The 24,934-nt window shown below is 41.7% G+C and overlaps 1 protein-coding gene across 3 annotated transcripts in view; it reads left to right on the top strand.

Annotated features, from left to right (window-relative positions):
• The first annotated feature begins 2,138 nt into the window (after positions 1 to 2,138).
• The window catches only part of Rapgef5 (Rap guanine nucleotide exchange factor 5), a 229,622-nt gene continuing 206,826 nt past the window's right edge, over positions 2,139 to 24,934 (top strand). The window contains exon 1 of one of the 3 annotated variants that reach the window (XM_074065141.1): positions 2,139 to 2,417. In XM_074065141.1, the coding sequence (XP_073921242.1) occupies positions 2,187 to 2,417 (231 nt within the window). In that variant the 5' untranslated portion in view covers positions 2,139 to 2,186. Of the gene's footprint in view, positions 2,418 to 16,822; positions 17,118 to 24,934 lie in introns of those variants that run through there. The other 2 variants (XM_074065142.1, XM_074065143.1) reach the window with 2 other exon arrangements.

The raw sequence follows: 24,934 nt of genomic DNA, 5'->3' as shown, positions 1-24,934 counted from the left end.
TGCTGTTGGATGGGACTGCAGGAGGGTGGGGGGTACAGTCAGAAGGTAAAAGTGCAGCGTGGCTGGGATGTCTTTGATCTGAAGCGGTGACATGGCCCTTTTGTTTACACATTCCTGCTCTTCCTATTGTCTGCCTATTTTTGTACTGAGGATACATAGCCTTTGTCATATGTCACCTTAACCTAAGGCAACTTTCTAAAGGCCCTTTCTGATGCTGAGTTTTGGACAGTTGGCCAATGCCATAGAATCTATGGAACAAAGTCCAAACTTCTTGGCCTTGCATTGAAGACCAAGAACCTGTACTAGGAGACACAAATATATTGTGTTTGGCACAGTATAGGTTCAAAGAACATTCTTAGGATGAAGGTGATATGGCATAAACACCCTCCCATCAGAGTGAATGTTCACCAGAAATGTCTATAGGGACTCTGGTGGACTGTGTGTCAACCCTCCAGTTGGTGTATAATGGGGAGTTTGAAGTATGGGGTATTTAAGACACTGTTTTAACACTATAAAAATGGATACAGTTTGACATGGCACATAGAAGTGGGATTTCAGCCTTGGATAAATATACATAATAGGTATTTGGAAACTAACAGACTATAGAGTTTATTAAAGAGTCCTTTCCAGGAAATACACATAACTGAATGTGACAGGATTTAAGGCCTTCTGTAGTGTGTTACTGACAGCCATTCCTCTATTTTTTCCCATTTTTTAAATTATGCTATCCCTCCCTCCCACCAGCATGATGTAGAGTCTCAATGTCCAATGTCAATAGGTAATGCCAACTTGGGGTTGTCGCATTTTTTTCTTTTTACTGGTAGGACCCTTACTCTCCTTCTGCCTAGTTGAATATTCCCCCCTTAGCCTTAAGGCACAGTTCAAACTTCTTTCCCCTTCATTGGTTTACCTTTGCCCATCCCAGGCCAGGAGTACTTACTCATTATCCACATAACTTGCAATAGCTTTGTTTTTCTATATGTTTATCTACAGACACTTGACCAAATATTTCATTCCTTAAGGGCAGAGAGCACAGATCACTATTCCTTTTTCCTTATCTGGTCTCATTTCCTTATTTACCTGCCAAGCATCTATTTTATGACAGGCTGTGGCACCATGGGAAGGCAGCTCAAGGTCCTGACTTCATATAATCCTTACTTGTCACTTAAAAAATTTTAAACATGAAGCAGCTTATTCAACTCTTCCAAGTCAGAGGCAAAAACGAGGACTCCAGTGTCCTACTGGTGAAGAGTAAAGGCCCTAGGTGGCCCTTGTTGAAGGCGGATGGAGCTGGGACATGGAGAATCACAGCCCCTTGGAGTTTGAGGTTTCATTGTCAGTGCTCCACAATTCCTACCTCCTGGAACGGTGCAAACAATGATTCACACCACCTGTAAGCCTTTACAACAGTTTACCAAGCACATTCATCACACAGAGCAGGTCTTAGGGGAGGTCAGGTTCCAACATGTTAACAGAGATTCACCTTCGGGTCACCAGACTTGCACCTACTTTGCTAAACACCTACCATAACCAACAAAAGTTTACTCCACTCATCCTTTCATGAAGAGAGGGCCAACAAGGGCCAGCGCAGCGCAACTGTGTCCCATGGCACTTCTTTTTTAGCAGAATGCAGAGCCTATTTTTGAAGTTCCTTGGGCAAAAACAGTTCTAGGAATAAAGATGACTATGTGGGGCAAGGCTGTGCAAAAATCCCTCGAGGTTGGAGGACTTTGCTCACTTGGTAGATGTCCAGGTCAAGCCTGGCAGTTGGGGAAAGGGAAGTGAAACGTGACTTTTGAGCCTAAAGGGAATGGTGGCAGGCGATGAGCCGGAGTGGGGTTGGTGGAGGATTCCGGGCACAGCGCCGGTGCCCTCGGGCAGGTACCTCCGGGGCTGGGGTCCGGAGTGGGAGAGTCGGGGGGCCAGGTCTGCAGGCGGAGGTGAGCGGCGCGAGAGGGCGGGGCGGGGCGGGGAGGGGCGGGGCCGGGCGCACCTGGGCGGGGAGGGGGAGGCGCGCGGGGCTGAGCCTCGCGGGGGCCGCGGCGCGCGCCAATGGGCAGCGGCTGGCAGCGCGGCCCGCGCCCGAGCCGCAGTCGCGCCCTCTCGCTGCCTGGCGAAGGCGCGGACGGCGCGCGGAGGCGAGCGCGGAGGAGAGGAGCCGCGGGCGCCGCAGCCGCCGTCAGGGCATGAGGATGGCCGTGGGCTCCGTCAAGATGCAGCCGCCGTGCGAGAGCCCGGCCCTGGCCGCGGCGGCGGCGGTGGCGGCGACGGACGGCGCCCTGCGCCGCAGCCCCAGCGCCCACGAGTCCGAACGTGAGCAAGCCGCGGCGTCGCTGCGGCCGCGGCTGAGGGACCTGCCGGCGCTGCTGCGGAGCGGGCTCACGCTGCGGAGGAAGCGGAGCGCAGCCGGGGGCCGGGTGAGTGGCCCAGCCGAAGCAGAGCGGAGCGGAGCGGGCACGGGCGGCGTGCACGTGGTGCCCGCGCCCACCCGCCGGGGCCGCTCTGGGGTGCCGTCTGGAAGTTGGGGAGGTGGCGGAAGGGGCGCCCATGTGCTGGACTGAGGATGGACCCGGGACCGCAGGGCTTGGGTGTCCCCTCGGTGAGCGACTTCCCCTCCCCCTCCCTCCCCAGATGCACCTGACTTAACCCAAAGGGCACCTGGACCCAGGCATCGCAGGGCTGTTTGCTGCTTCTCGGAGAGGAAGCTGCAGGTGTCCGGTGCCTAGCAGGCAGCCAACCCGATCCGACAGCAAGCCTCAGGCCCCACAAGAGGGATCCCATATTGCAGGCGCCTGAAACGTGTGTGATTGATTTGGACGTCCCGTTGCAAGCTCTGGGCATCGGGACTTCCTCTGGCAGCCGCCACTGCTGAGGGCGAGACCTAGGAGTTGGAAGTTCCTGGCTGAGCTTCTAGTTCCTGGGTTCTGGCGCCTACAGCACTTAGTACTCCAGGACGCCCCTTTGAGCAGGAGAGTGCACGCCCCCCGGAATCTCAAATATTGACTTCCTGATGGTGTGTTCAGATATGATTTCCTGCTGAAGGAGTCCCCCTCATTGTGTTCTAAGTGCATCTAATGACCTGAGCAGGTCAGACATGTTTTGTGTGTTAAGAGAAGCGGGAAAGGCCTGCTCATTGTCCCCTGAGGTCTTTAAAGCAGTAGGAGGTTCTACCAGGGCGTCAGGACACCAGGCAGACTTCCCTGCTCACCTGGGCTTGGGGGCACTTTTGGTGGGTCGTCATTGTTTTTAACAATTCTTCTTTAATTAGTCTTTACTGAGAAGTTGCAACAATGTAGGTAATTATTTGTTATAATTTAAAACCTCAAGTCTCTTAGTTGTCCACTTCAGAAGAAGATCTTAGTGAGAGACTTTTAGCACTTTACAACGTGGGTTTGTGGAAAGTTGAGGGTGGGCAGGTGTACTGGTTTTGGTGTGGCTTCCTTGGGGTGCGGGAGAATCTGAATTGATGGAGCCTTTCAGGTTCTCTAGGCTGCGTCCTCCTTTCCTTGGCATTTTCTTCCCGTTTAGGACTGCCCATGGCTCACCTCAGAAGGATGTTCTGATTAGCTGGATTGGTAATCCAGAAGAGTTTTGAAACTGCCCCACAGGTGACCTTAAGGTGTGGCGGTTATAGGATTGCCTGCAAAAAAAGCCAGGAAATGTGTCCCCAAGATGTGATGACTAAATAAACACAAGAACGAGAGTTACAGACTTTGCAAGAATCTAGGAAAAAGTAGGTCAAATTGGGTTCCTATTATCCTTGACAGTTACCTTTTCATGGCATGGAATACTGAAGACATGAGGACAGCCAGGCAGTCTGTGACAAGAATTGCTGAGGGTTTCTGTATAAATAGATCTGTACTGTTCATCTACCGGGAGACTTCTGTTTCTTGCTGCCCGGGATCATGCTGTGCGCCTTGCTTATATACATGTTTACTCTTATTTTCTTAATTATTCTGAATGGTTCCTTCAAATAACATACAACTTTATTAACTCTTTTTGGATTCTAATACTATATTAGTTCTTTTAGAAACTTCAGTGAATGGCCATTTTTTTTAAATTGAGGAAAGATTGTCAGATTCTCCTGGGTTGGAAACCCATAATTTTCCATTATTTCCCCCTCCTTCTATTTTGGAACTTCTGTTGTGTTTTTGGAACCTTCACCATCAGAGGGGTAAGAAGGAATTTGAAAGAGAGAAAAATAAGTGAAATGTGTACCTGTATTAGGCAACTCAAGCTGCCATAACAAAATATGATGGATTAGATGGCCTAAACAACAGAAATTAATTGTCTCGTGGTTCTGGAAGTTGAAAAGTCCAAGATTGATGTGTAGATTGATTTCATTTCTGGAGATGGTTCTCTGCTTGACTTGCATATGTCCGCTTTTTTGCTCTTGTTCCTCAGACCTTTCCTCAGTGTACTTCAGAGGAAGTGTGATTTTTCATTTCCTCTTCTTAGTAGGTCACCAATCCTTTCATGAGGGCCCCACCCTCATAACACAATCCTATCCTAAATACTTCCAAAGTCACCATCTTCAAATATCATTATGATGAAATTAACATTTAAGTTAATGTTTATTAATTTAAATTAATGTTTATTAATCTAAATTAATTTAAATTGGTGAATTTAACATTTAAATTTTGTGAAGAACACAAACCTTCAGCCTGTGATAGAAGGGGTTTGAGAGGAGAGAAACAGGTAAAATAGGTTCCAGGTGAATTAGCTGGCGACTTGGGAGCATCTGAGATTAGATGAGTAACACTTCCCCTCCACCCCCACCCCGTGGTTAGAGTGGTAATGCTAGTGCAAAACAATCATGGCTTAGATTCTTTTGTGGACTTCTGGGTTTGTGTTCAATGGGTTGGCACTGCTTCATATTGGAGCTGAGTGAAATCGGGCCAGGTTAACAGAAATTCATTACTACTGTAAAGAAGCAGCTCTGACCCTTACACAAGTTGGGAAATCAGTGTGCAACTCTTACACTGACTAAAAACTAATTTAGGAATATGTGTGGCTCTTGTCTGTGCTGCCTTTGGCTCCTGTGAATCTGGACAATCTGACACCAACTTGGTTCTTTGCAGGTGTGTTGGTTACCACAGGTGCATTACAGGCTGTCTTTCTGGGGTAAATTAAGGTGTCATTTGGTTAATAAAGCAGAGTTTCTTGGTTCCTTCTAATGCTATTGTGAGCTAGGATTGTGAATCCTAGTCACCACATGTACTGATTAAGATAGCACCTTTTTTGGACAAATGGGGAAAGAACTAAGTTTTGCTTTGTGGGGAGATCTGAGCCACCTCTTAGTAATCAGTCGCAAGGAAAGGCACAGCTTGAATTCCCACCCAAACCCTTTAAAAAACCCTTTTTAAAAAAAAGTACCTAATGGAGATTTAGAGCATGGTATAATAAATCCCCACGTTTAAGGAGTTAACATTTTGCCAATCTTCTTTCATTTATTTTTCCTTTCTCTACTTTTTTTTGATGAGGGCTGGTGTGTTTTAAAGCAAAATCCTAAACATCATGTCATCTCACAAAAGTTTCAGTTTACATAGTTTATAAGGACATTAAACAAACAAACAAAAAAAAAAAACAAATGAAACTTCTGTGCTTTTTTCACACCCAAGAGTATTAACAATTCCTTAATATAATTCCCATGTTCCGGTTTTCTCTTATGATTGTTGGAATCAGGAACCAAATGCAACCCACATGCTACATTTGGTCATTAGGCTTTTAAAACTATTTTATAACAGTCCCCACCCTTCTTTTATCATATTAGAAACAAGATACAGAGTTAGATATCAGTTGAATAGATTCAGGTTCAAGGCAAGTATCCTTTGTACTTTGTAAAATCTGTTGCATCTCATCATGAAATCCATAATGTCTGGATGGCTCTCTTTTGGAGAAATTAAGACTGATTAGTGGGTTTAGGTAATATCACTTTACCTTTCTACCTTTCACCTAATGATTTTACCTTCATAGATGGTTGTAGCATATCTACTTCATTAGGGGATACAAATAGTGATAATCTAAGTCTACCAGTACTCTTACATTTAGTAACTGGAATACTGTCTATGAAGAATTTTGCCTCACCAATTATTTGAGCTTCCCAAAATTCAGATTACATAGAAAAGATAGTGAAAGACCTAACTTTATTCCTTTCATCAATTTTCAGAGTACTGTTTGATGCTCTAACAACCTCCAGTGATTACCAATGATTTTTTTTTAAAGTATCATTAAGAATTTGTGAATTTTTCATTTTTGACATAGTGTCTAACTGTATATCCCAGACTGGCCTTGACTTATGTAGCTTATGTTGACCTCCAACTAACTATAGCCCAGGTGACTTCAAACTCCCAATCTTCCTGCCTCAACCTCCCTCATATTGAAGTTACAGGCTGGCACCACCATGCCCAGCATGAATTTATGGATCTTAATATACTGTCACATTGTAGTAAATATTCTTTTTTGACACTTGGTTTGTTCTTGTCTCCTGTATATGTTTTACATGACCTCAGTAAATCTTACTTTCTGGCAGGAGATATTCCAAGCTGATCTTGGCCATTTACTGCTCCATACCTGAAGGTGACCATTTGTTCAAGGAGCACTGATTATTTTTACTGAACAGCAGTTCATTTTCCCTGACTTTTGCCTCACTTAGTGGCTGCATTACTTTTGCCTTGGTCTTATGGCTCCTACTTTAATTTTTTATTTTTTAATCCTCCTCATTGGACTATTTCTAAGACTGACATTTCCCCCTTAATAAAACAGCTATAGATAGCCATTCCCTCTTTCTATATATGCTGTCCAAATGCTGGGACTGACTTATTTTGGTGGTTGTTGCTGAGATGTTTTTCACAGTGCTCTGCTACTGCCTTAATTTTCTTGAAATATGTTTCAGTTACAGCAAACAGATGATTCACCAGTTGTACCAAATAGACTGTTTGCCACAGTCCTCTGGTGATTCTCAGCTTTTGGATTAGACATCGGAAGGGAGGGTGGCTATCTTCCGTCCTGTGACCCCCTTCTCTTTGCCATCTTCTCTTTGCCATCTTTGCCACAGTGGCCCTGTGGCAGGTGCACTTCAAAATGGAGACACCGGGAAGAACAGCTGGTGGTCCTCAGAAGGAGGCTCTATTTTCATGTCCTGTTCCTCCCCCTCCCAGAACTTCCTGTCAAAGAGGGACAAAGTGACCTTTCCCTCTGAACAAGCCAGAGCACTGTGGGTGTGACTCAATGCCTTCCTCCACCAGAAACTTGACTTTGCTGATTGAGACATCCACACTGCTCCAGCTTCTACCAGTGTGCTCAATTTATACTCATTTCCAACATGTACTTTATAGGCAAGGCATGATTTGTTCTTTGTATTTAAATTAAAATTAATGGCTAACATGTCATAGCAGTGAATAATGTGCCAGGCCTGTGCTGGTGATGTAAACTTCATTTAACTCTTACAACAAGACTAGGAGTTAAATGCTGTTATTTGCATTCTATAAATGTGGAAACTGAAACACAGAGTTAACTTGCAGAAGATCACAGTGTGTGTAGGTGGGAGAAGGGAGGTTTGAATTCCTGGCAGCCTGGTTCGACAGAACCCAGTTATGCTCTAAATTGACTGTCTAGTTTTCCTCACGTGCTGCGAGGGCAAAGGTTCTGTTTATTCTCAACCACCATAATCTGATAGGACCAGCTGATATTGCCTTACCATTCTGAGTGAGGTCAATAAATGCTGTTGGTAATGCCAGACTTTTAACTTTTCTTTCATTTTAGCACACAGAGGCTGTGGTTGACCTCTTGGGTTTGGGGCAGGGAGAATGGGGAGAAGCAATGTGAATATAGGTGAATGGTAACTAGTATGTACCAAAAGTGAAAAGAGCATTCATTGTGTCATAAGCAAATATCACCTAGGCTCATCTTGGTCAAGATCAATCCAAAACCTTATGTATTGGCCCAGCTTACTTCTTCCTAATATGCTCGTGGTAGCTTGAGGGAAGATAAAAGCAACTAAAAAGGTACACATCTTCCAGGGAAGGTGAGTCAGATTAGATAAGAAGGACATGTGATGAAGTCGAGAAACATTGACATCACTGCCTCTGCTTGCTGACAGACTGCTAGCTTCAACCTGGAAATTATAAAACTGTGGCTACAGTCCCTTATATAAAATGGCATAGTACTTGCATAGATCCTACACACATCCTCCCATCTATATGCTGTAAATCATCTTTACATTGCTTATTATAGCTAATATGAGTTAATGCTATATAAATAGTTGTTTTACTGTGTTGGTTAGTTCATGAGAAGAGAAAGAGTCTGTGGGCTGTTCCCCTTCCCCAGATATTCTTGTCCCCATGGCTGGTTGAATTGTGAATACAGAACCCATGGATACAAAGGGCCAACTAAAAACTGTATAGCTGTTACTTTCAGAAGTTTTTATTTGGGAAGAAGAAAAGGAAATGGTAGATTCATTTATTTTAATTTCATTGAATTCTATCAAAGGAAGTCAATGGCAAGTTAATACTTCATTTATTCTATTTCTTTCTGCTCTCCTTCCCCCCTACAATAGACTTTGGTTGCATGATTAGACAGGAAGAAGAAAGCCTAACTGGCTTTCTCTGATAATACTCTGATGTCTGAGCCTCTGGTTCTTCCTTTATAAGGAGCTAGGACCCAGGTCAGGTTTTCCAAGAATAGAGATAATGTAGATAAAGTGTTTGGAACATTGAAATTAAAAAATTTTCTTCCTGGCCAGATGTTTATTCTAGACAAATTGACTCTCATAAACATATTTTTGAAAATCTAGGCACAAAAAAATTTACTGTCATATGCACTGACAAATTCCATTAAAAAAAAAAACAAGCAAAAAGAAGTCCTCTAACATACAGTGAATATTAGGTGGTATCTCAGTGTTGGTCACATAACAAAATAGGCTGACTTTCATGCTTGGACTGTCTCTTAAATTGACTTGGCAGTAATTGGTAACTTGTATAGCTAAAATTAGATGGAAAGGTAGGAGCTAAGTCACTGGTAATGACTTGGAGTACTTGTAATTTTCTGACTCAGTATTGCATAACAACCCTTGTTGGGGTTGATTATTCCAGTGATGATATGTGATCTAGAAGTAGTTCGTGAGGAGTTACAATACTTTATGTGAAGGCAAAATACTTAAACTAAATGGTTTAATTTTTGTGGCAAACTATTATTATGATAAATCATTCTTAAATGGGTATGGAAAAGGAAAAGTTCCCAAATATATTATGGCAGGCCTTTATCAGGCTGAAACTTCAATAGTCCCCTAAAGAGAGGCATTGTCACTTGGAGAAAATTATGATCCAGTACTTTCTTGTAGCAAACCAGCTAGAGAAAAGCAGAAGCAGAATGGAACTCAGGACTACGTGACTCTAAAGACTGTGGCTTTTCCTCCTTGCCATGTGTCTAAGACATGGGATATGTCAAAACAATGGATACACAAAATGTTTCAAGCCTTAGTGCAGAACATGATTGATTTCTTTCCAATGTCTTTGGTGATAGCTTCCAGGACCAGGCACTGACTACCCAAAACACTGGCAGTAGTGGTTTGAATTGTAGAGATTTTTGGTTTTTTTTTTAATGGTACGAGGATTTGAATTCAGGGCTTTCACTTGCTAGGCAGGTGCTTTACCTTTTGAGCCAAGCCTCCTCTGACAGTGGTTTGAACTGGGCAGCCATCAGTCATTTCCCAGGATACAGCCATAATGCAAGAAATGTGATGGTTTGGGATGACTCAATCCAGGAGCCATTGTGTTCCCAGCTTGGTCTTACATATCTACCTGGAGATTTATAAAGCAAGCAAGTTTCTTTTGTAGCCTGTATGAAAAACTGGAAGAAGAGAGAGAATGAGTTTCTTATAACCCAGGATTTATGTTGATGGAAACAAGCTTGCTACTTCAAGCTGGATGCTGTGTTTCCTGCCTGTGGTCCCAGCTACTGACATGACTGAGGCAGGAGGATCAGTGGGGCCCAGGAGTTCTAGGCAGTCTGGGTAATATAGCGAGACCCCCATTAGTTTAAAAAAAAAAAAAAAGAAGGAAAAGGGAAGAAAGGAAGGAAGGAAGAAAAAAATAAAAAATAAACTACAGATGAGGAAGTTGGGAGAGTTCATACCTGTCAAAGTAACTGAATCTATTTATAATTTAATAAAACAATTGAGACTGCATGAGTATCTTTTAATAGAATTAAACTTTGCTATTTTACCTTTTAATGTAGTGTGATTACTAAGTGATTTTTTTGTGTGTGTACCCAGGCTTTTTTAAGAACTAAAAGATACACCAAGACTGATGGCTCACATCTGTAAATCCTAGCTACTTGGGAGGCTGAGGTTGGGAGGATTATGGTTCCAGGTTAGCCCAGGGAAAAAAGTTAATGAGACCCCATTTTGATGGAAAAAAGGTGGATATGGTGGCATGTGTTGATTAATCCTAGCTACAATGGGAAATATAAAATAAGAGAATCATGGTCCAGGTTGGCCTGGGCACAAAATGAGATCCCCATCTCCAAAATAACCAGAGCAAAAAGGGCTAGAGGCATGACTCTGAGCACCTGCCTAGCAAGCATGAAGCCCTGAGTTCAAACTCCAGTGCAACCAAAATAAATAAATAAGTAGATAAATAAATAAATAAATAACACTGCAGAAAAACATGTATGCAGTTGTAGTTTGCATCTCATTTCAAACGGCTCATGGATGTTCTAAGTCTGGGCCACACAGATCCGTGGTTTGAAAATCTTTCCCTCACTTTCTTCTAGATAGTAAGACCATGGTTTTATAATTGTTTTGTCTTTTACTTTCTCTTCCTCTAAACATTTGACGTAAGTACTCATTTGGTTATCAGCAAATTTTTTTAAAGTAAAATATTTTTATCAGTTTGTTGAATTAGAAAAGTTTTACCTCTGAAAACACCCAGTACTTCAGTGTTCCCTGGTAGGTAATGATGGTAATAACTTATTATTTAACAAATCCTCATGTAACATTTACTGTGTTGGGTTGTTTGAAGTACTTTAAGAACAGTAACTCAGACTAGTGAAGCAGCTCAAGTAGTAGAGTACCTGCCTCGCAACCGTGAGGCCTACAGTTCAAACCTCATGGTTTTGGGTATCTCAACAAAACAAAACAAAACAAACACAAAAAAACAATAACTACTAAGAGCCCCAGGTAACAGACGGATGGTTTCATTGCCTAGAGAAGCTATGAAGTTGTCTAAAAAACTGGGTAAGCAGAGGAGCCAAAGTTGAACCCAGAAAGTCCACATTAAACAGTTCAACTATAATTTTTCTGTGTCCTCTCTATAAATAATTTGTATATACATACACGTCTTATATAATGTAGGGTTTGAACTCAGGTCTTCATGCTTGCTAGGCAGGTAACTCTACTGCTTGAGCCACACCTCCAGCCCAATTTGTATATTTTTCTGATTAAAGCCTCTTTTCTCTTTTTTCATCTTAACAGTTTTGAAATTGGAATGTATCTTAGAGTTGATGAGATCATTTAATGGAGTACTATTTCTCCCACATAAAGCTACTATTAAATTGACAGTACGGCTTAAAATTATTGGTGTCTTAGACTAAAAGAACTACAGTAAGCTACGTTTTTATTTTTAAAATATAGCTGCATAGTTTATGCAAATTTCAAGGTAATTCACAGCTTTAAAATGGTACGTACAAATAAAATCCCTATTAATTTATGGAAATATAAAATGTATATTAAGATTTTGTTAGCAATTTACATGAACACTGATATTGCTTAGGTAATGATTTGAACATCAGGGTTGAGTACATTTAAAATTTTCCTACAAAAAGTAAGAACAGTCTTAGAGTAATATTGGAGGTGGAAAAAACAAAATTCCTTCTGGGGTTTAAAAATGTGTATGTTTTATTTGTGTGGATTTAACAACACACACATACTTATAAATAATTTATCAATGGATTCCTCAGAAGTGTTTTTTTTTTTTTAAAGAAAATAGAGTTAAATTTCCCAAATAAATGACTGAAAACTGAGAACCATGAGCATAAAAATGATAATCAGTTTAGATTTGTCCTTGAGCCACCATAGCTTGTGGGGTGGGTCCGCAGACCTTTCTTCCTTGACTTAGTTGAACCGTTTGTATTTTATCTGCTCCATTCACGGGACATTGGCTTCTTGCTTTTCTTTTCATTCTGCACTGTTTGTGTTGTCTATAGAGAAAACACAATTCAGGATTGCTAATAAGACAAATCAAATCTTTACTAAAGTTATGAGTCCTGAAAAACAGAGTTTATGCATTCTAGGTTGTTACCTTTCTATGTATAGCAACTTAAAGCTTCAGCCTCATTGGTGGTTTTGTTGTTCAGTTGAATTTGACCTTGTCAAATCATTTACCTGCAGCTGTTAGGAGGTTTACATGCAAATACTTGTGATTGCCCAACACTTATGGCTTTAGTGCTGAATGTAAATTTGTTTTACTCTCTTGTTACAGTTGAGGGAAGTGAACGGCTTATCACTTCTGCCTGCTCCTGCACTAAATGTTGACTATAATGAACAAACACTGTAAATGGTTTACTTACCATATTGTGTTGTGGGTTTATATATAGGTATGAAATTGTTCATACAAAAAATTTTAAAAGAGAAGAGGATGTGTGATGGTAGCTTTTAGACAATAATGAAAGTATGATGCCTATTTCAGTCCACTAAATATGGGTTGGTGGCATGGTTCAAGTGGTAGAGTACCTCCTAGCAGCAAGTGCAAGATCCTGAGTTCAAAGGTCAGTACTGACAAAACAAACAATCAAAAAACAAAATAAAAAACACAACAAAACAAAAATTTGGCTTTGGTGAAATAGAACTATTTTCTGAGTTTGTGACTTAGTGGCTCTGTAACCTGAAGTAAGTCAAATAACCAATGTAAACCTGTTTTTAAAGCGGTATACCTATATTTTATCACTGAAATCAATGGTCGGATAGGGAATCCATTTTTACTTTTTGCTCCTTGTCTGACTGAGGTCAGAGCAGTTTCGTTCTACATTGAGATGTCAACCCAACCTTCAGAGCACTTTGGGGCCATCCTAAACAAGAGGAAAGGTGGGTGTCTAATATTCACCACATCTTTTTAGTTGGAGAGAGAGAGAGAGAGAGAGAGAGAGAGAGAGAGAGAGAAGATAAAGCACTAGCAGATGAGCATTTGAAGACACAAGAGAAATCTGATTAAATCAGGAATCTGTCATATCAAAAAAATGAGCAATCTAAATCTGTTTTTAGAAGAGCAGATCATTTGGCCATAGACAGGATTACAGGAGAGGTATCAGAAGAGAACTCTTTGGCATCCCCTTTCTGTCTTTCACAATCTTCCAGGTGGTTTTCTCTTTTGGAGAATAGACTTGTTGCTCTTAGTCTCAAATTAGCATTATTATTTCCTTTACCATGTCAAGTTTATCACAAAATGTCCAATAGCACCTGTGCAGATTTCCTGTACTTTTGAAAGAAAAAAAAAGCCTCCTAAACATATTCCAGTGTGCCTTGATGTCTTTGTTGTTGTTGTTTGGTTGATTTGGTTTTTGTTTTTTTGAGACAGGATCTCACTATGAACCTAGACTGACCTTGTTGAAAAATAGAGTGGGGCAATTCAAAGAATTGTGGCTCCTTGGGCTGGACTTCTTTTAGTCCCAGGGTCTCTTTAAGCTCCGGGTGAACTCTTCTGCCCCAGGCTGTTTTTAGACTTGAACATGCATCAGAGTCCCTGGAGGGCTTGTTGAAACACAGATCCAGGGCCCTAATTTTAGGGACTTTGATTCAACAACTCATGGACAGAGCCCAAGAATGTGCATTTCTACTAAGTTCCAGGTGATGTGGATACTGCTCATCCATGGACAGAATGAGCTCAGGAGCACTGGTGTGGTGGTTCATCATGATGGATTGAGAGATGCTTAGGAGATCTAAGTAGTACAGCCTACCTTGGGGTGTCTGTGGGGGCATTTGCAAAGAGGACTAACTAAGAGAGTGAAACCTGGCCTGAATGTGAGTGGCACTACCCAATAAGCTGGGTGCCTGGGTGGAATAAAAGGGGAAGAAAGAGAAAACCTACCTTAGGCATTCTCTCTTTGCTTCCTGGCCACTATGATGTGAGCCTCTCTGCTCACCATGCTCTTCTGCCATGATGGACTGAAGTCTCTGAAACCATGAACCAAAATAAATCTTTCCTCCTTTAAGTTGTTTTACTCAGGTATTTTGTCACAGTGACAAACAACTAGCACAAGTATTATATAAGGCCTCAATAGTCTGGGTACTTCATTATTAGGAAGCGGCTGAGGCCAGGCATCCAAATGGCTTTCTCTTTACATCAATGTGATGGAAGGCTGCACCAAGATTGAGGACTGCAACTGTAAGGCTGTTATTGAATTAATCATACTGGTTGGTTTCTCCAGCATGACTGGCAGTTAAAAAAAACAAGAAAGCAACAACAAACAAAAACATAAAACCAACCAGCCATCCAACCAGAACCAAACAAAAAACCCATGACATCTGCTTGTAATCCTAGCTACTTGGGAGGCTGAGGTTGGGAGGATCGTGGTTTGAGGCCAGCCTGGGCAAATAGTTCATGAGACCCTATCTCCAAAATAAACAGAGAAAAATAGACAAACCCCACCCCAAACATTTGAAACATAAAGGGCCCATGGTGGCTGTGCTGGTCATTGGTCACTCTGTCCATATGTGAACTCTCTGCCCTTCTCCATTCTAGTCTATATCTTGGAAGCTGCCCTCTGAACTTTCCTCACCAGGCCTCCCTTCCCTGTCACTGGGAGAACAGGAGTGAGATCAAGGGTATCACTTCCTCCTCCTCCTTAATGTGATGGTGGTTACCGTTAACTGTGGCTCCACTGGGCAGTACCTCTTTAATTGCTTTGCATGCCTCTAGCCGTCTCCTCTTGTCCTTTGGCCTTTTGCTGTTAAAGGTGTGTGATGGCTAGTCCCCATGTACTGCAGCATGTCCCAGTATGTATATGATCCCAGAGGGCTTTGGGCTGATTTAGGAGCCCAGCTGAGAGCCGTGTTGGCAAATGTGACAGAGGGAGATGTAGCCAGGGTCTAAGAAACTCATGAATGGAGTGGGTATTAGGCATGAGTAAGATAAGGAAGTGACCTGATCCCTGGGATTTGGGTGGAGGATAGAGGGAGAGGCAGGGAAGGGCCTGGGCCTTTAAATAAAATGATGCTGGGTTTAACCATGGAGGGTCCTGAGAGGGCTCTGCACCTCTAGCCTGGCCTAAGTGCCCTTACAGTGTCATTCTGTGCATCACCTTGGATAGCTGGGCTCATGTTGGACAAGCTGCTAAGATGGGGCCTTTGCATTCCTTCTCTGCTGGCTGTTTCCTTTTCTGCCCCTGCCCTTTTCCCAGACACCTTAGCTCTGGCAGCCTATACACAGGAGCTTAAAACCTTGATGTGGTGCTTTGATCCTGCTAAATTTTGTCACAGTATATTGAACAAGTTCTGAAATGCCTGCCAAAACTACATTCACAAGGCAACAAACGGTTGAATAGAATAATTACACCTTTGGTTCCTTTGCCCATGGGTTCCAGTGATGGGCGTGTCAGTGAGATGAAAAACATTTTTCTTGGTTTTGGTGCTCAGCCAAATCATCTTCTACAGGACCACAATTAACCAATTCTCTGTGTTTATCGGTTCTTTTATATTAAGGTGTCATGCCAGGTTGAAACTACTTCCTAGCTTTTATAAATAATATTGGGATAGCAAAGGCTGGACTAACATCTGAATACCTTGTCTTAATAAACGGAACATTTAAAGAAAAAACAGCCCTCAACTTCACATTTTCTGTTGCTACAATATTTAAAAGACAAGTTAGCTGAGGAAAACTCAACTTTGGAATATTTTTCCCTCTTTTTAGATTTTTGTATATTTATGTGTCCAAAATACAAATGTGTGAGGGAGTCAAGGGTATGAACTTCATACAACTGAGGCAAGTCACGATGAATTATCTCATGTTGTTCAGTGTGGCAGAGGTTTAAAATATCAATCCTTTGCTTTGCTGCATTTCCCCTTCTTTCTTGTCATTTCTTTGGGAAATCTTGGTTGCTAGAAGCACAGAGGACAGGGGCCCAAATCTGCAGAAAAGGGGATGTAGTCTTTCTAGATAAAGTCTTCCAGAAAATGGCAATGCTTGAGCAACTACCTCCTGTTAGTGCAGAGGGACCAGGGGAAAGAGGAAAGGGCTTCTACTGCAGGTGACCGTGGGATAGCCCATGTCCTTCTCAGGGAACTGAGAGGAGCCCAGTGTGGGTGAGGATTGTGCTGGGCTCCTGGCCATGCAGACTTCCTTTTCTGGTCTCAGATCCTGGGACTGGGATGATTCTTTTCTAAGTACCTTGTTTTCACCACCAGTCTAGAGTGAAAATTCTCACTATCCCCCAGCAGGGACAGGAGTCCTTTCTTTTGGGAGATTCAGGTCTACTTTCTGGTCTTAGAATCTCTGTTTCTGGTTTGGCCCTAAGAAATTCCTTTCTCCTGGTATTTGAAGATTAATTCCCTTGTTCACTTCCCCTGGATGAGCTATCTGTCTTCATTGGGTTTGGCTTCCTTTGGCTTTGCCGTTCGTTTCTTGCTCTTCTCCCCCAAGCCTTGTCCCTGAAGGCTTTTCTGGTGTGCTCTTTTCCCAGTGTCTCTTCCCTGAATCAGCTCATCCTTTTGTTCACACTCATTGTTTCCTGCAGGTGCTCCTGTTTCTTCATCCTAGCACTCGGCTGTCAGTTTACCTGGCCCCAGCCTAGGGCTGTCTTTCTTTTGGAAGAGGATGCCGACTTTCCTTTTCAGGAGTTGGGATGGTGAGAGCCTATCTGCTCTGATAGGATTGTCAGAGAAGCCCTAACTCAATGTAGCCTCTGTCTTGAATTTTTCTTAGACTATTGAAGCTCTTATGCCACCACTCGCACCCCCAAGATGAGAAAAGGAACTATTGCAGGCAGTTGGGGACACCAGTGAATACCTGACACAAACTAGAGGATGGAGAGTTTTAGATGCACTGACTGCTGATTACCATCATATTTTCAAACCTACTTGCTTTAAAGAGGGACTTCTGACTTGGACAAAAGATACATACATGAAGGTATTGCTCTGATGAAAAGAAAGATTGTGAAATTCAAAAACAGTTTCATTTCTTGAAGACTGTAATAAACATAGAAGCTTCTATTTAAGCAACTAGCTTTGGGAATAGAAGGCCAAATGTAAGACAAAGTAAAGTGGATTAGTGACTTTGTTAATTGTTTCTTTCACTGCAGGTGGTGTCCTGTGATGTGGCATCTGCCCCTCACATCCCACACTGCCTTTCCGCATATCTTATCTTCTGTCTGAAATCTGTATCTAGGTTTTGCTGCAGTAGCAGCAACAAAGACACCAAAATCTTTGTAGCTTAACACAACAAAAGTTTATTTTTTGCTTACAAGCAGAACATTTTGCATGAGTGCTCTCCAGGATAGCTGTCCTCCATGTGCCAGCTCTCTGCCTCTGTCTTATGACATTTCCATGTCAACATTTTCTGTAGTGACTACAGCCTGTGAAGAAAGAATGGAGAATTGCATGAGCTTTTAGATGATCTGCCTGAAGTTACTTCTCATGTTTCACTGGCCAGAGCAGGTCACATGATCTCACTCACTTGAGGCACTGAGAGAGTCATCCTCCCAGGAGCTGTGAAGGACAAGAGAAGCACAAATATTAGAACTGTGTACCACAGGTATCGAGAGTGCTGAGAATACAGAAATGAATAAGGGCATAATCCAGTCCTCCAGACTCAAAGCCCTGTGGGGGAGAGAAACATTTGGTACTTGCAAGTTAGAGTGTTACAAAACAGAACAAATTACACAATTACAGTGTGATAACTCTGAAGATAGAACAAAACGTACCTTGGAAGGACAAGGGTACCCTTGCCTCCCTGTGCTCAGGGACAGTAGGAAAGCTGCAGTGGAGAGATGACATGGCAGGTAGGGTTGGTCTGCTCACTAGGTGTGTGTCACCTTGGTAAGGGTGGCAACTGACTTATTTTATGCACAGTATAACATCTAAACTAATAATTTGCAGTACAGCTGTAAGAAACAGGTTTACCTGTTCTTCAAGACTTCGAGAAAGAACTGAAAGTAGTCTGTCAGCAATGGAACAGATCTGCTAGTTCAAATGAAATGTAGCACACAAGTATCATTTTAATGAAGACTTGCTAAAAATACTTTACTGAGCAATTATGCTACTGACAGTTCTTTGATCTCAGAAATTAAACTTGCTGTTACAGTATGAAAAGAACAAAGTCAAGTATAAAATAATAATCAGTTATTTATTTGGCAACACAGGTTGCACATACAGCTCTTTGACTTGCCCAGAGATTCTAACATACTTTACATTGGGTATAAATGGAAATTGTGTGTTAATGTTGCAAAAAAAAAAAAAAAGCTGTATAAATAAAGAAGACAGTTTCATCTTCAGATCAAATAAAGCTATATTCTTATCCCTTTGTGCTACTGTACACCCACTTCCCTTCTTGCCCATTATACTGGGCATGCTCCCACCTCAGGGCCTTTGTATTTACTGTTTCTCATTCCAAAGCCTTCTTTTTCCAGACCCACTCATCAGCTTGGTGGTCTTTGCTCAAAGGCCATTCTCTCATGGAGGCTTCTTGGCCATTCTGTTTAAGGTAGCATCATCTCCCCTTTCCCATGTCTTTTTCCTCTACCACCTTTGAACATAAATAATTGATAATTAGCTTACTTATTTTCTTTAGGATTTGTCTTCCTCTACCATATAGTAGATAACCTGTTCCTATGTCACCAGAATAAAGGACTGCCCTTGATAATTCAATAACTTTTATAATCAAGTAAATTTAATGGTATAAAAAGTAATTATATGACCTTTATTGTGCTTCACAAAAGGACCACTTCATGTAATGTGTGTGTGTGTGTGTAGTTTTTGATAGAATAAAGGTGAGACTGTATGTGGCCCTGATCTTAACACTTGTAAGGTGGCAGTCACCATCAGTTGACAAAAGCATTTCTCTAGCGATAGTAGTCTAAGTGGGTGGTGTGCAGAATGGACAAAGCAGAGGTTGGAGGTGGGAAATCACTCAGGGCTGTGGTCCTGTTTAGGTGGTAGGCACTGGGCCTGTTCTCAGGTGAATGCACTGAGAAGTCAAGAGTTTGGCAAGGAAGGGATGCTAGGAGTTGGTGGTTGGTTTTCTGTTTTAATTGGCAACTGAAAATCAAGAAAAATACAAAAAATCAGTTCCTGGTTTTGCGAGGGCTATAACTATGTCAGAAACAGGATGAAAGGCTGTCTCTTAGATTCCCAAGACTTATTTAAGACATTAGGAGTAAGATTGTAAGTGTGGAATATATGAAAAGTTGTCTTGGTTGCTTAAGTTGCTGCCTGTAAGGGAAAGACAGAGAGAGGAGATCTTTTTAAATGATTTTTACATGGCATATTTTCAAATTTCATGTTTTTGGTTCAGGGACAGAAAAGTAGACAGCAGCCTGCAACTGTCCTGGTTGTCTCTCCCTCACCTCTTCCTGCTTCCCCCACCATTGCTGCTGCTGTCCTCATACTGAGTCTGTCCAGTGCCAGACCTCCCCATTCCGGGCTGGATAAGCGCAGTGCCAGCTGCCCTTGGGCCAGCCTTGGGTTAGGTGGAAGAGATAAGGTGGAAAACAGCCGTGTGGGAAGAGAGGCAGCTGGCTGCACATAAAGGAGGTGTTTATTCCTCTTATCCATCTTGACTTTTCCTACTTCTTAAGTTTCTGTATGTGCAGAATCCAGGGAATCATGGTCACTTGTCACTGCTTTTCACAGGAGGCTCTAATGGGACGCTGTGAACTTTAGCTGACCACAGGAAATTCCTATCCCTCTTCTTAAACTTGAACAACAAACCTCACTATTTCAACATGCAGACTTCTGCCCACTCTGCCCCAACACCCACCTCCAGCCCACAGCTGCCTCCTTCTCCCATTTCTCAGGTGGCTGAGCTGTTCTGGGGCCAGGTGTAGTGGAGGCTTTGTCACACACTCTCTTCTTTATAGGCGACTTTAGGATGAGTCAGTCAGGGAGAGTCTTGATGGCAAACAAGAGAAACCGACTCTGCAATTACTGGGATGATGTTGGGATGCAGGTCAGCTCACAGAGTGATGGATGGGTGGAGAGATAGGCTTCAAAAGGGTCAAGAACCAGGGAAGAAGCCAGTGGTAGAGAGATTTGGAGCCCAAGAGCAGGAACCAGCCAGCCAGGGATTCTCTGCCACTATCCTGCTGAATAACTGTGGGAAAGGGACTTAACCACTCTGTGCCTCCAAAGACTGCCACAAATAATAAATGGATTAATATTTGTAAAAATTGCTTAGAACAGTGACTGGCAAAGAATTAGTATATCAATGCTTGGTAAGTGCCCATTGCTAATTGAGCTTGTGTATGTGTATATCCAACATAGCATGGTTTGACTAAAGATTTTTCAACTTTATGATCTCATGAAAGTGAACTGTGCTTCAGATTTTGAATTTGGATCTTTCTCTGGTCTAGTGATATGCAGCGTGAAACTCTCTAGGCACAGCAGTACTCAATCAGCCACCAGTTCACCAGGTGAGCCAACTGACTCTGTGGTGTGCTGTGTGGCTAAGTAGGATGTCTTTTTGGTCAGCTGCACTACATGCAGTTTGGATATGGGATATTTTCAGTTTCTGATGGATCTATCACACAGGATGTCACTATGGTGAGTTGAGGATCTGTACACATGTATGTTGTCAAACACTGCTCATAGGCTGCTGTCACGCCCCTCCTGCCACCACCCCTTCTCTGCTTTCACTAGCTTCCCCAATCATAAGTTGCAAGCCTTTGTTCAAGGACTGTATTTCAGTTCTTCATGGTTCTCTCAGAAACATCAGTTGTGAGACTTCATATTATTGGAGGACATATAAAGACCTTGCTCTTTATTTTTGAGACTCTAGTTTTACTGTGGCGACCTTAGGGATACCATAGTCAGGTTTTCTGTCACCTTTTGTCTTTTTTTTTTTTTTTTTTTTTTTTGATGCTCTATTTTCATGATTGTTATTATCATCCCCCCCCCTTTTTTTTGGTGGTCCTGGGGTTTGAACTCAGGGTCTTACACTTGGTAGGCGTGTGCTCTACTGTTTGAGACATGCCCACAGTCCCTCCTGTTACTTTGTTGAAGGAGAAACAGCCAAAATGGAAGATCTTAAGGATAAATCTTCTTACCTCTATGATAAGTTTTGAAACTTTAGCTTTTTAAATTGCAGCATTAATGTTTAGAATTAAAATAAAACAGGCAGTTTCTGCAGTGCCTATTCTTTTCCTTCAGTTTGGTTCAAAGAAATGATACCTATCCATTCTTTTGTTGATATATTCTTTCCTTTAAGGTAAGATTATTTAGACTGTTGGTTGTTCTGGCAAACCTAGAAACAGCTTACTTATAGAGAAGCTTTATTTAAAAAAAAAAAGCAGTGACTACTATATATATTCTATGCATTGAATATAGTGTTTTTGGTTCCAAGGTTGGTTGGTCTTTCTGTCTCTCTGTCTTTCTATCCCTGTCTGTCTCTGTCTCTGTTTCTCTTTTTTCCTCTCTCTCTCTCCCAGTTCTATCCTCTCCCTTCCTCTTTCCCAGACACATCAACACGTACATATAAATATCTAGGTATATGTTCATGCAAATCAGCCTGATTTTAAATGTTTTTGGATTTCTGAGATATTTGTCTTTGACTAGCTTGATGATTCAAAGTAGCTTTAAAAAATGGAATTTTTTTTCATTGACAATTTAACATGGGGATTATAGAATCATTAAAATGAAATGTTAGCACTTAATATGAATATATCTATATCCCATTACTTAGTGTGCTTGGAGTTTATCTCATTAGGCAGACATGATAAGAGAAAGATGAAAAGCATTTTGTTTTAGCTACATTTGTATATATGTATATACAAATGTTTGTGTGACCTGGGTAACCATATGAAATATAATTCTTACTGTGGATAGCAGTTAAAATAGGGATTGAAAGCCAGTGATTGAAGAAAACAACCACAGCGTCTTCTGGTGTATCTCTGCATGCCTTGTAGTGAGTTGCTCTCCCAGGCATAGAAGAGCGTGAGAAAGCCAGTGAGAAGGTGGTTAGAGGTTTAATGTATCACCTGATGGCTAATAGGACTGTGACTGTGTAGAAGTGTTTGTCGTCCAGCTTGAAGTACACAGGACTCGGTGAGGTTTATGTGAAATGAATTGCCTGCCATGAGTCATGGAATTAACTTATAATTGGAATGCTTTCAAAAACAAGTTTCCCTGTGTGTGTCAGATCTTGTCAGTAATAAGAAATGGGGCTGACTGTTGAGAACCTTTTGCTAGCATTGCGTTTTTGCTTCAGAAATGAGGTTGAGAGTAGAAGGAGAAAGTGCTTTTTGAGGAAAGAGGAAAGTTCTGTTCTCTGAAATTGGAACAGTCCTCATTTTACCTTCATATTTCAGGCTTTATTTATACCGATGACTTTTGAGCAACATCAAGTACACATTCATAAGAAGAAAACAGAGGCACACAATTGTGCTAATGAACTCCTGGAGCTTCATTTGCTCATGATTACATTTCTAACATTGCCGTGGAACCTCACTGAAATGAAGGTTTGAGGAGGCACTGAGTCTCTGCATGGCGTGAGCACAGCCATCTACCAGCAGAGTTAGTGAGAGCTCTTGGGGAGAACCCTCAACCTGGAGGCTTTAACTGTCATTTTAGTTCATTTTGGGGACTGACATCTGCAATTAAATTATGAATTTCAGACTCCATCAAATACAGTTTTTAAATTGTTTTTAATTGTGGTGGAATGCACAAAGCGTACATGTTACCATCCTAACCATTTCTCAGTACATCCATATTGTTGTGTAACCAATCTCTAGAATCATATATGGTTTTCAAGCCAGAATGGTATAAAAGCCCTATTATAAGTATGTCTAGGATTTTAACAATAGTTCAGTGTTCTAAGTTTTTCCATTACTTTCAGCAAATGTCTTCTAATTCATGACTTTCTAAATATATAATAGAAGTAGCAGGAAATCCTTGGTTACCTTCTCACTCCCGGGTCCTTTCTGAGTATGCATTCTTCTTTCTTGAAAATTCTTGGTCAACTCAGCACTTTCTATAACTATTTTTATTTCAAGGCCTTTTATTTCAGAGAGTACCCATAATACAAAACGGAGGAGAGTGCAGAAACGCAAGCTTCCACAGGCCTCATGCCTTGGAAAATGGCGTATCTCTTAGAAAAAAGGAAAAAGGGTCAACCATTCAGTTATATGTTCCATCTATGAATTTTTAAATAGTTTCTGGTCTAGCTTAGGAATTGCTTTAAAAGCAACTATGTTGGTGACTTAATCTTACCCTCAGTAAAAGATTGGTGTGAAGTAGTCAATTGCACATGTATTTCAGGGTTCTTTACAACCCTTTCCTCCCATGGGTTGGTCACTACCTTTGTCCTTAGCTGCATGTTGAGGCTGGGGTACTGACATTACCTTATATACAAACTGGAAAGCTGGCATTTTAGGACTCAAGAAGAAATGTGATTGTTGGCTATGAGTTGGTAGGTAACAAACTTAAATTCTTGCTTGTGGTTCTAAAGAAGCCCATATCCTATATGGAAGGATCACAATTAATAAAAAAAAATTGACATGCAATTTGCATATCCAAGAGTGAGTAGTGAATGTACTAGGGGCAGGTGTGTGTGCTCAGATTCTACTAGAAATGACACTGGCCATGTGCTATCACGTCATTTATCAAATGTACTTACCTCAGAATCCATTGTATATCTTACACTCTCCCCCTTGAAGCTGACATAGAATTTGGTTGCGTACAAATGTAATGAAGTCAACACACTGGGAACTCAAAAAGTCATATTATTGATATTTGGCTTTGTATTTACTTTCAGTTGTTTCCTTCAGATGTTGTTGAACCTGACTGTTCAGAGGACAGTGACAGGAGAAAGTGATCCTAAATGCTTCAGCAATTTGGCCACAAAACAGACCCTCTGAGCACTGAGGCTCTTTGAACAGGAATTTTGGGTAGAGCCCAGTTTGTATCCTCTGCCTTTCCAAGGACCACTTAGAAATGGAAGGGCTGCCCCATTTATTCCTGCTCTGCTGTTTGAAATTTCCCACTATAGGCCTTCCTGGACTCTCTCTTTTCCTCTCATGGAGGGCTCCTTCCACTGCTACCACAGTCTCCTCCACATTCATACAGTATAGGGTAAGTGGATGCCACCGAGCAGAGGGGGCAATGCATAAACAGCCGCATCTGTAGTTTTGTTCTGCCTTCTTGGCTCTTCACCTTCAAGTAGATCTCAACTCTCTCTAATCCATGAATATACACAGATTAGGTCATTTAGGTTTGAATTTCTATCTGACTGTGGGCACGTTCTTTTGGTATAATCATTTATGTGTGATGTGAACTTTCCTTGATAGGATTAGATGTGGGAGGCAATGGGAGTGTACATTTTATCTGACTTAATGAATTTCTTCCAGGTTTTAAATGCAATATCTCTAATATAGGAAATTTGGAAAGAACAACAACGACAACAAAAACTATCAGTAGCCTATCACACAAAACCCATTATATTAGCATTTTGGTGTATTCTTTTCTAATCTGTCCCCTGTCCCTGACAGGGTCTTGCTATATTGCCTAGGTTGGTCTCCAGCTCCTAGACTGAAGTGATCTTCCTATCTCAAGTATAATTGATCTTACACTGTTTCTTCAGTTTTATTTTGCACTTTTTCCCAAAATGCTTACATGTATTGCAAGCTCTTTAAATATTTGTTAGGGCTTTGTAATGCTTCAGCATGTGCCTTCACTAGGTACAGGAAGGGAGGAGGAATGGGAGTGAGGGGTATGGCGGGAGTATAGTGCATTGGA

Source organism: Castor canadensis, chromosome 2 (assembly GCF_047511655.1).
Source record: "Castor canadensis chromosome 2, mCasCan1.hap1v2, whole genome shotgun sequence".
Classification (NCBI taxonomy): Eukaryota; Metazoa; Chordata; class Mammalia; order Rodentia; family Castoridae; genus Castor; species Castor canadensis.
This window is presented reverse-complemented; position numbering and strand designations above follow the sequence as displayed.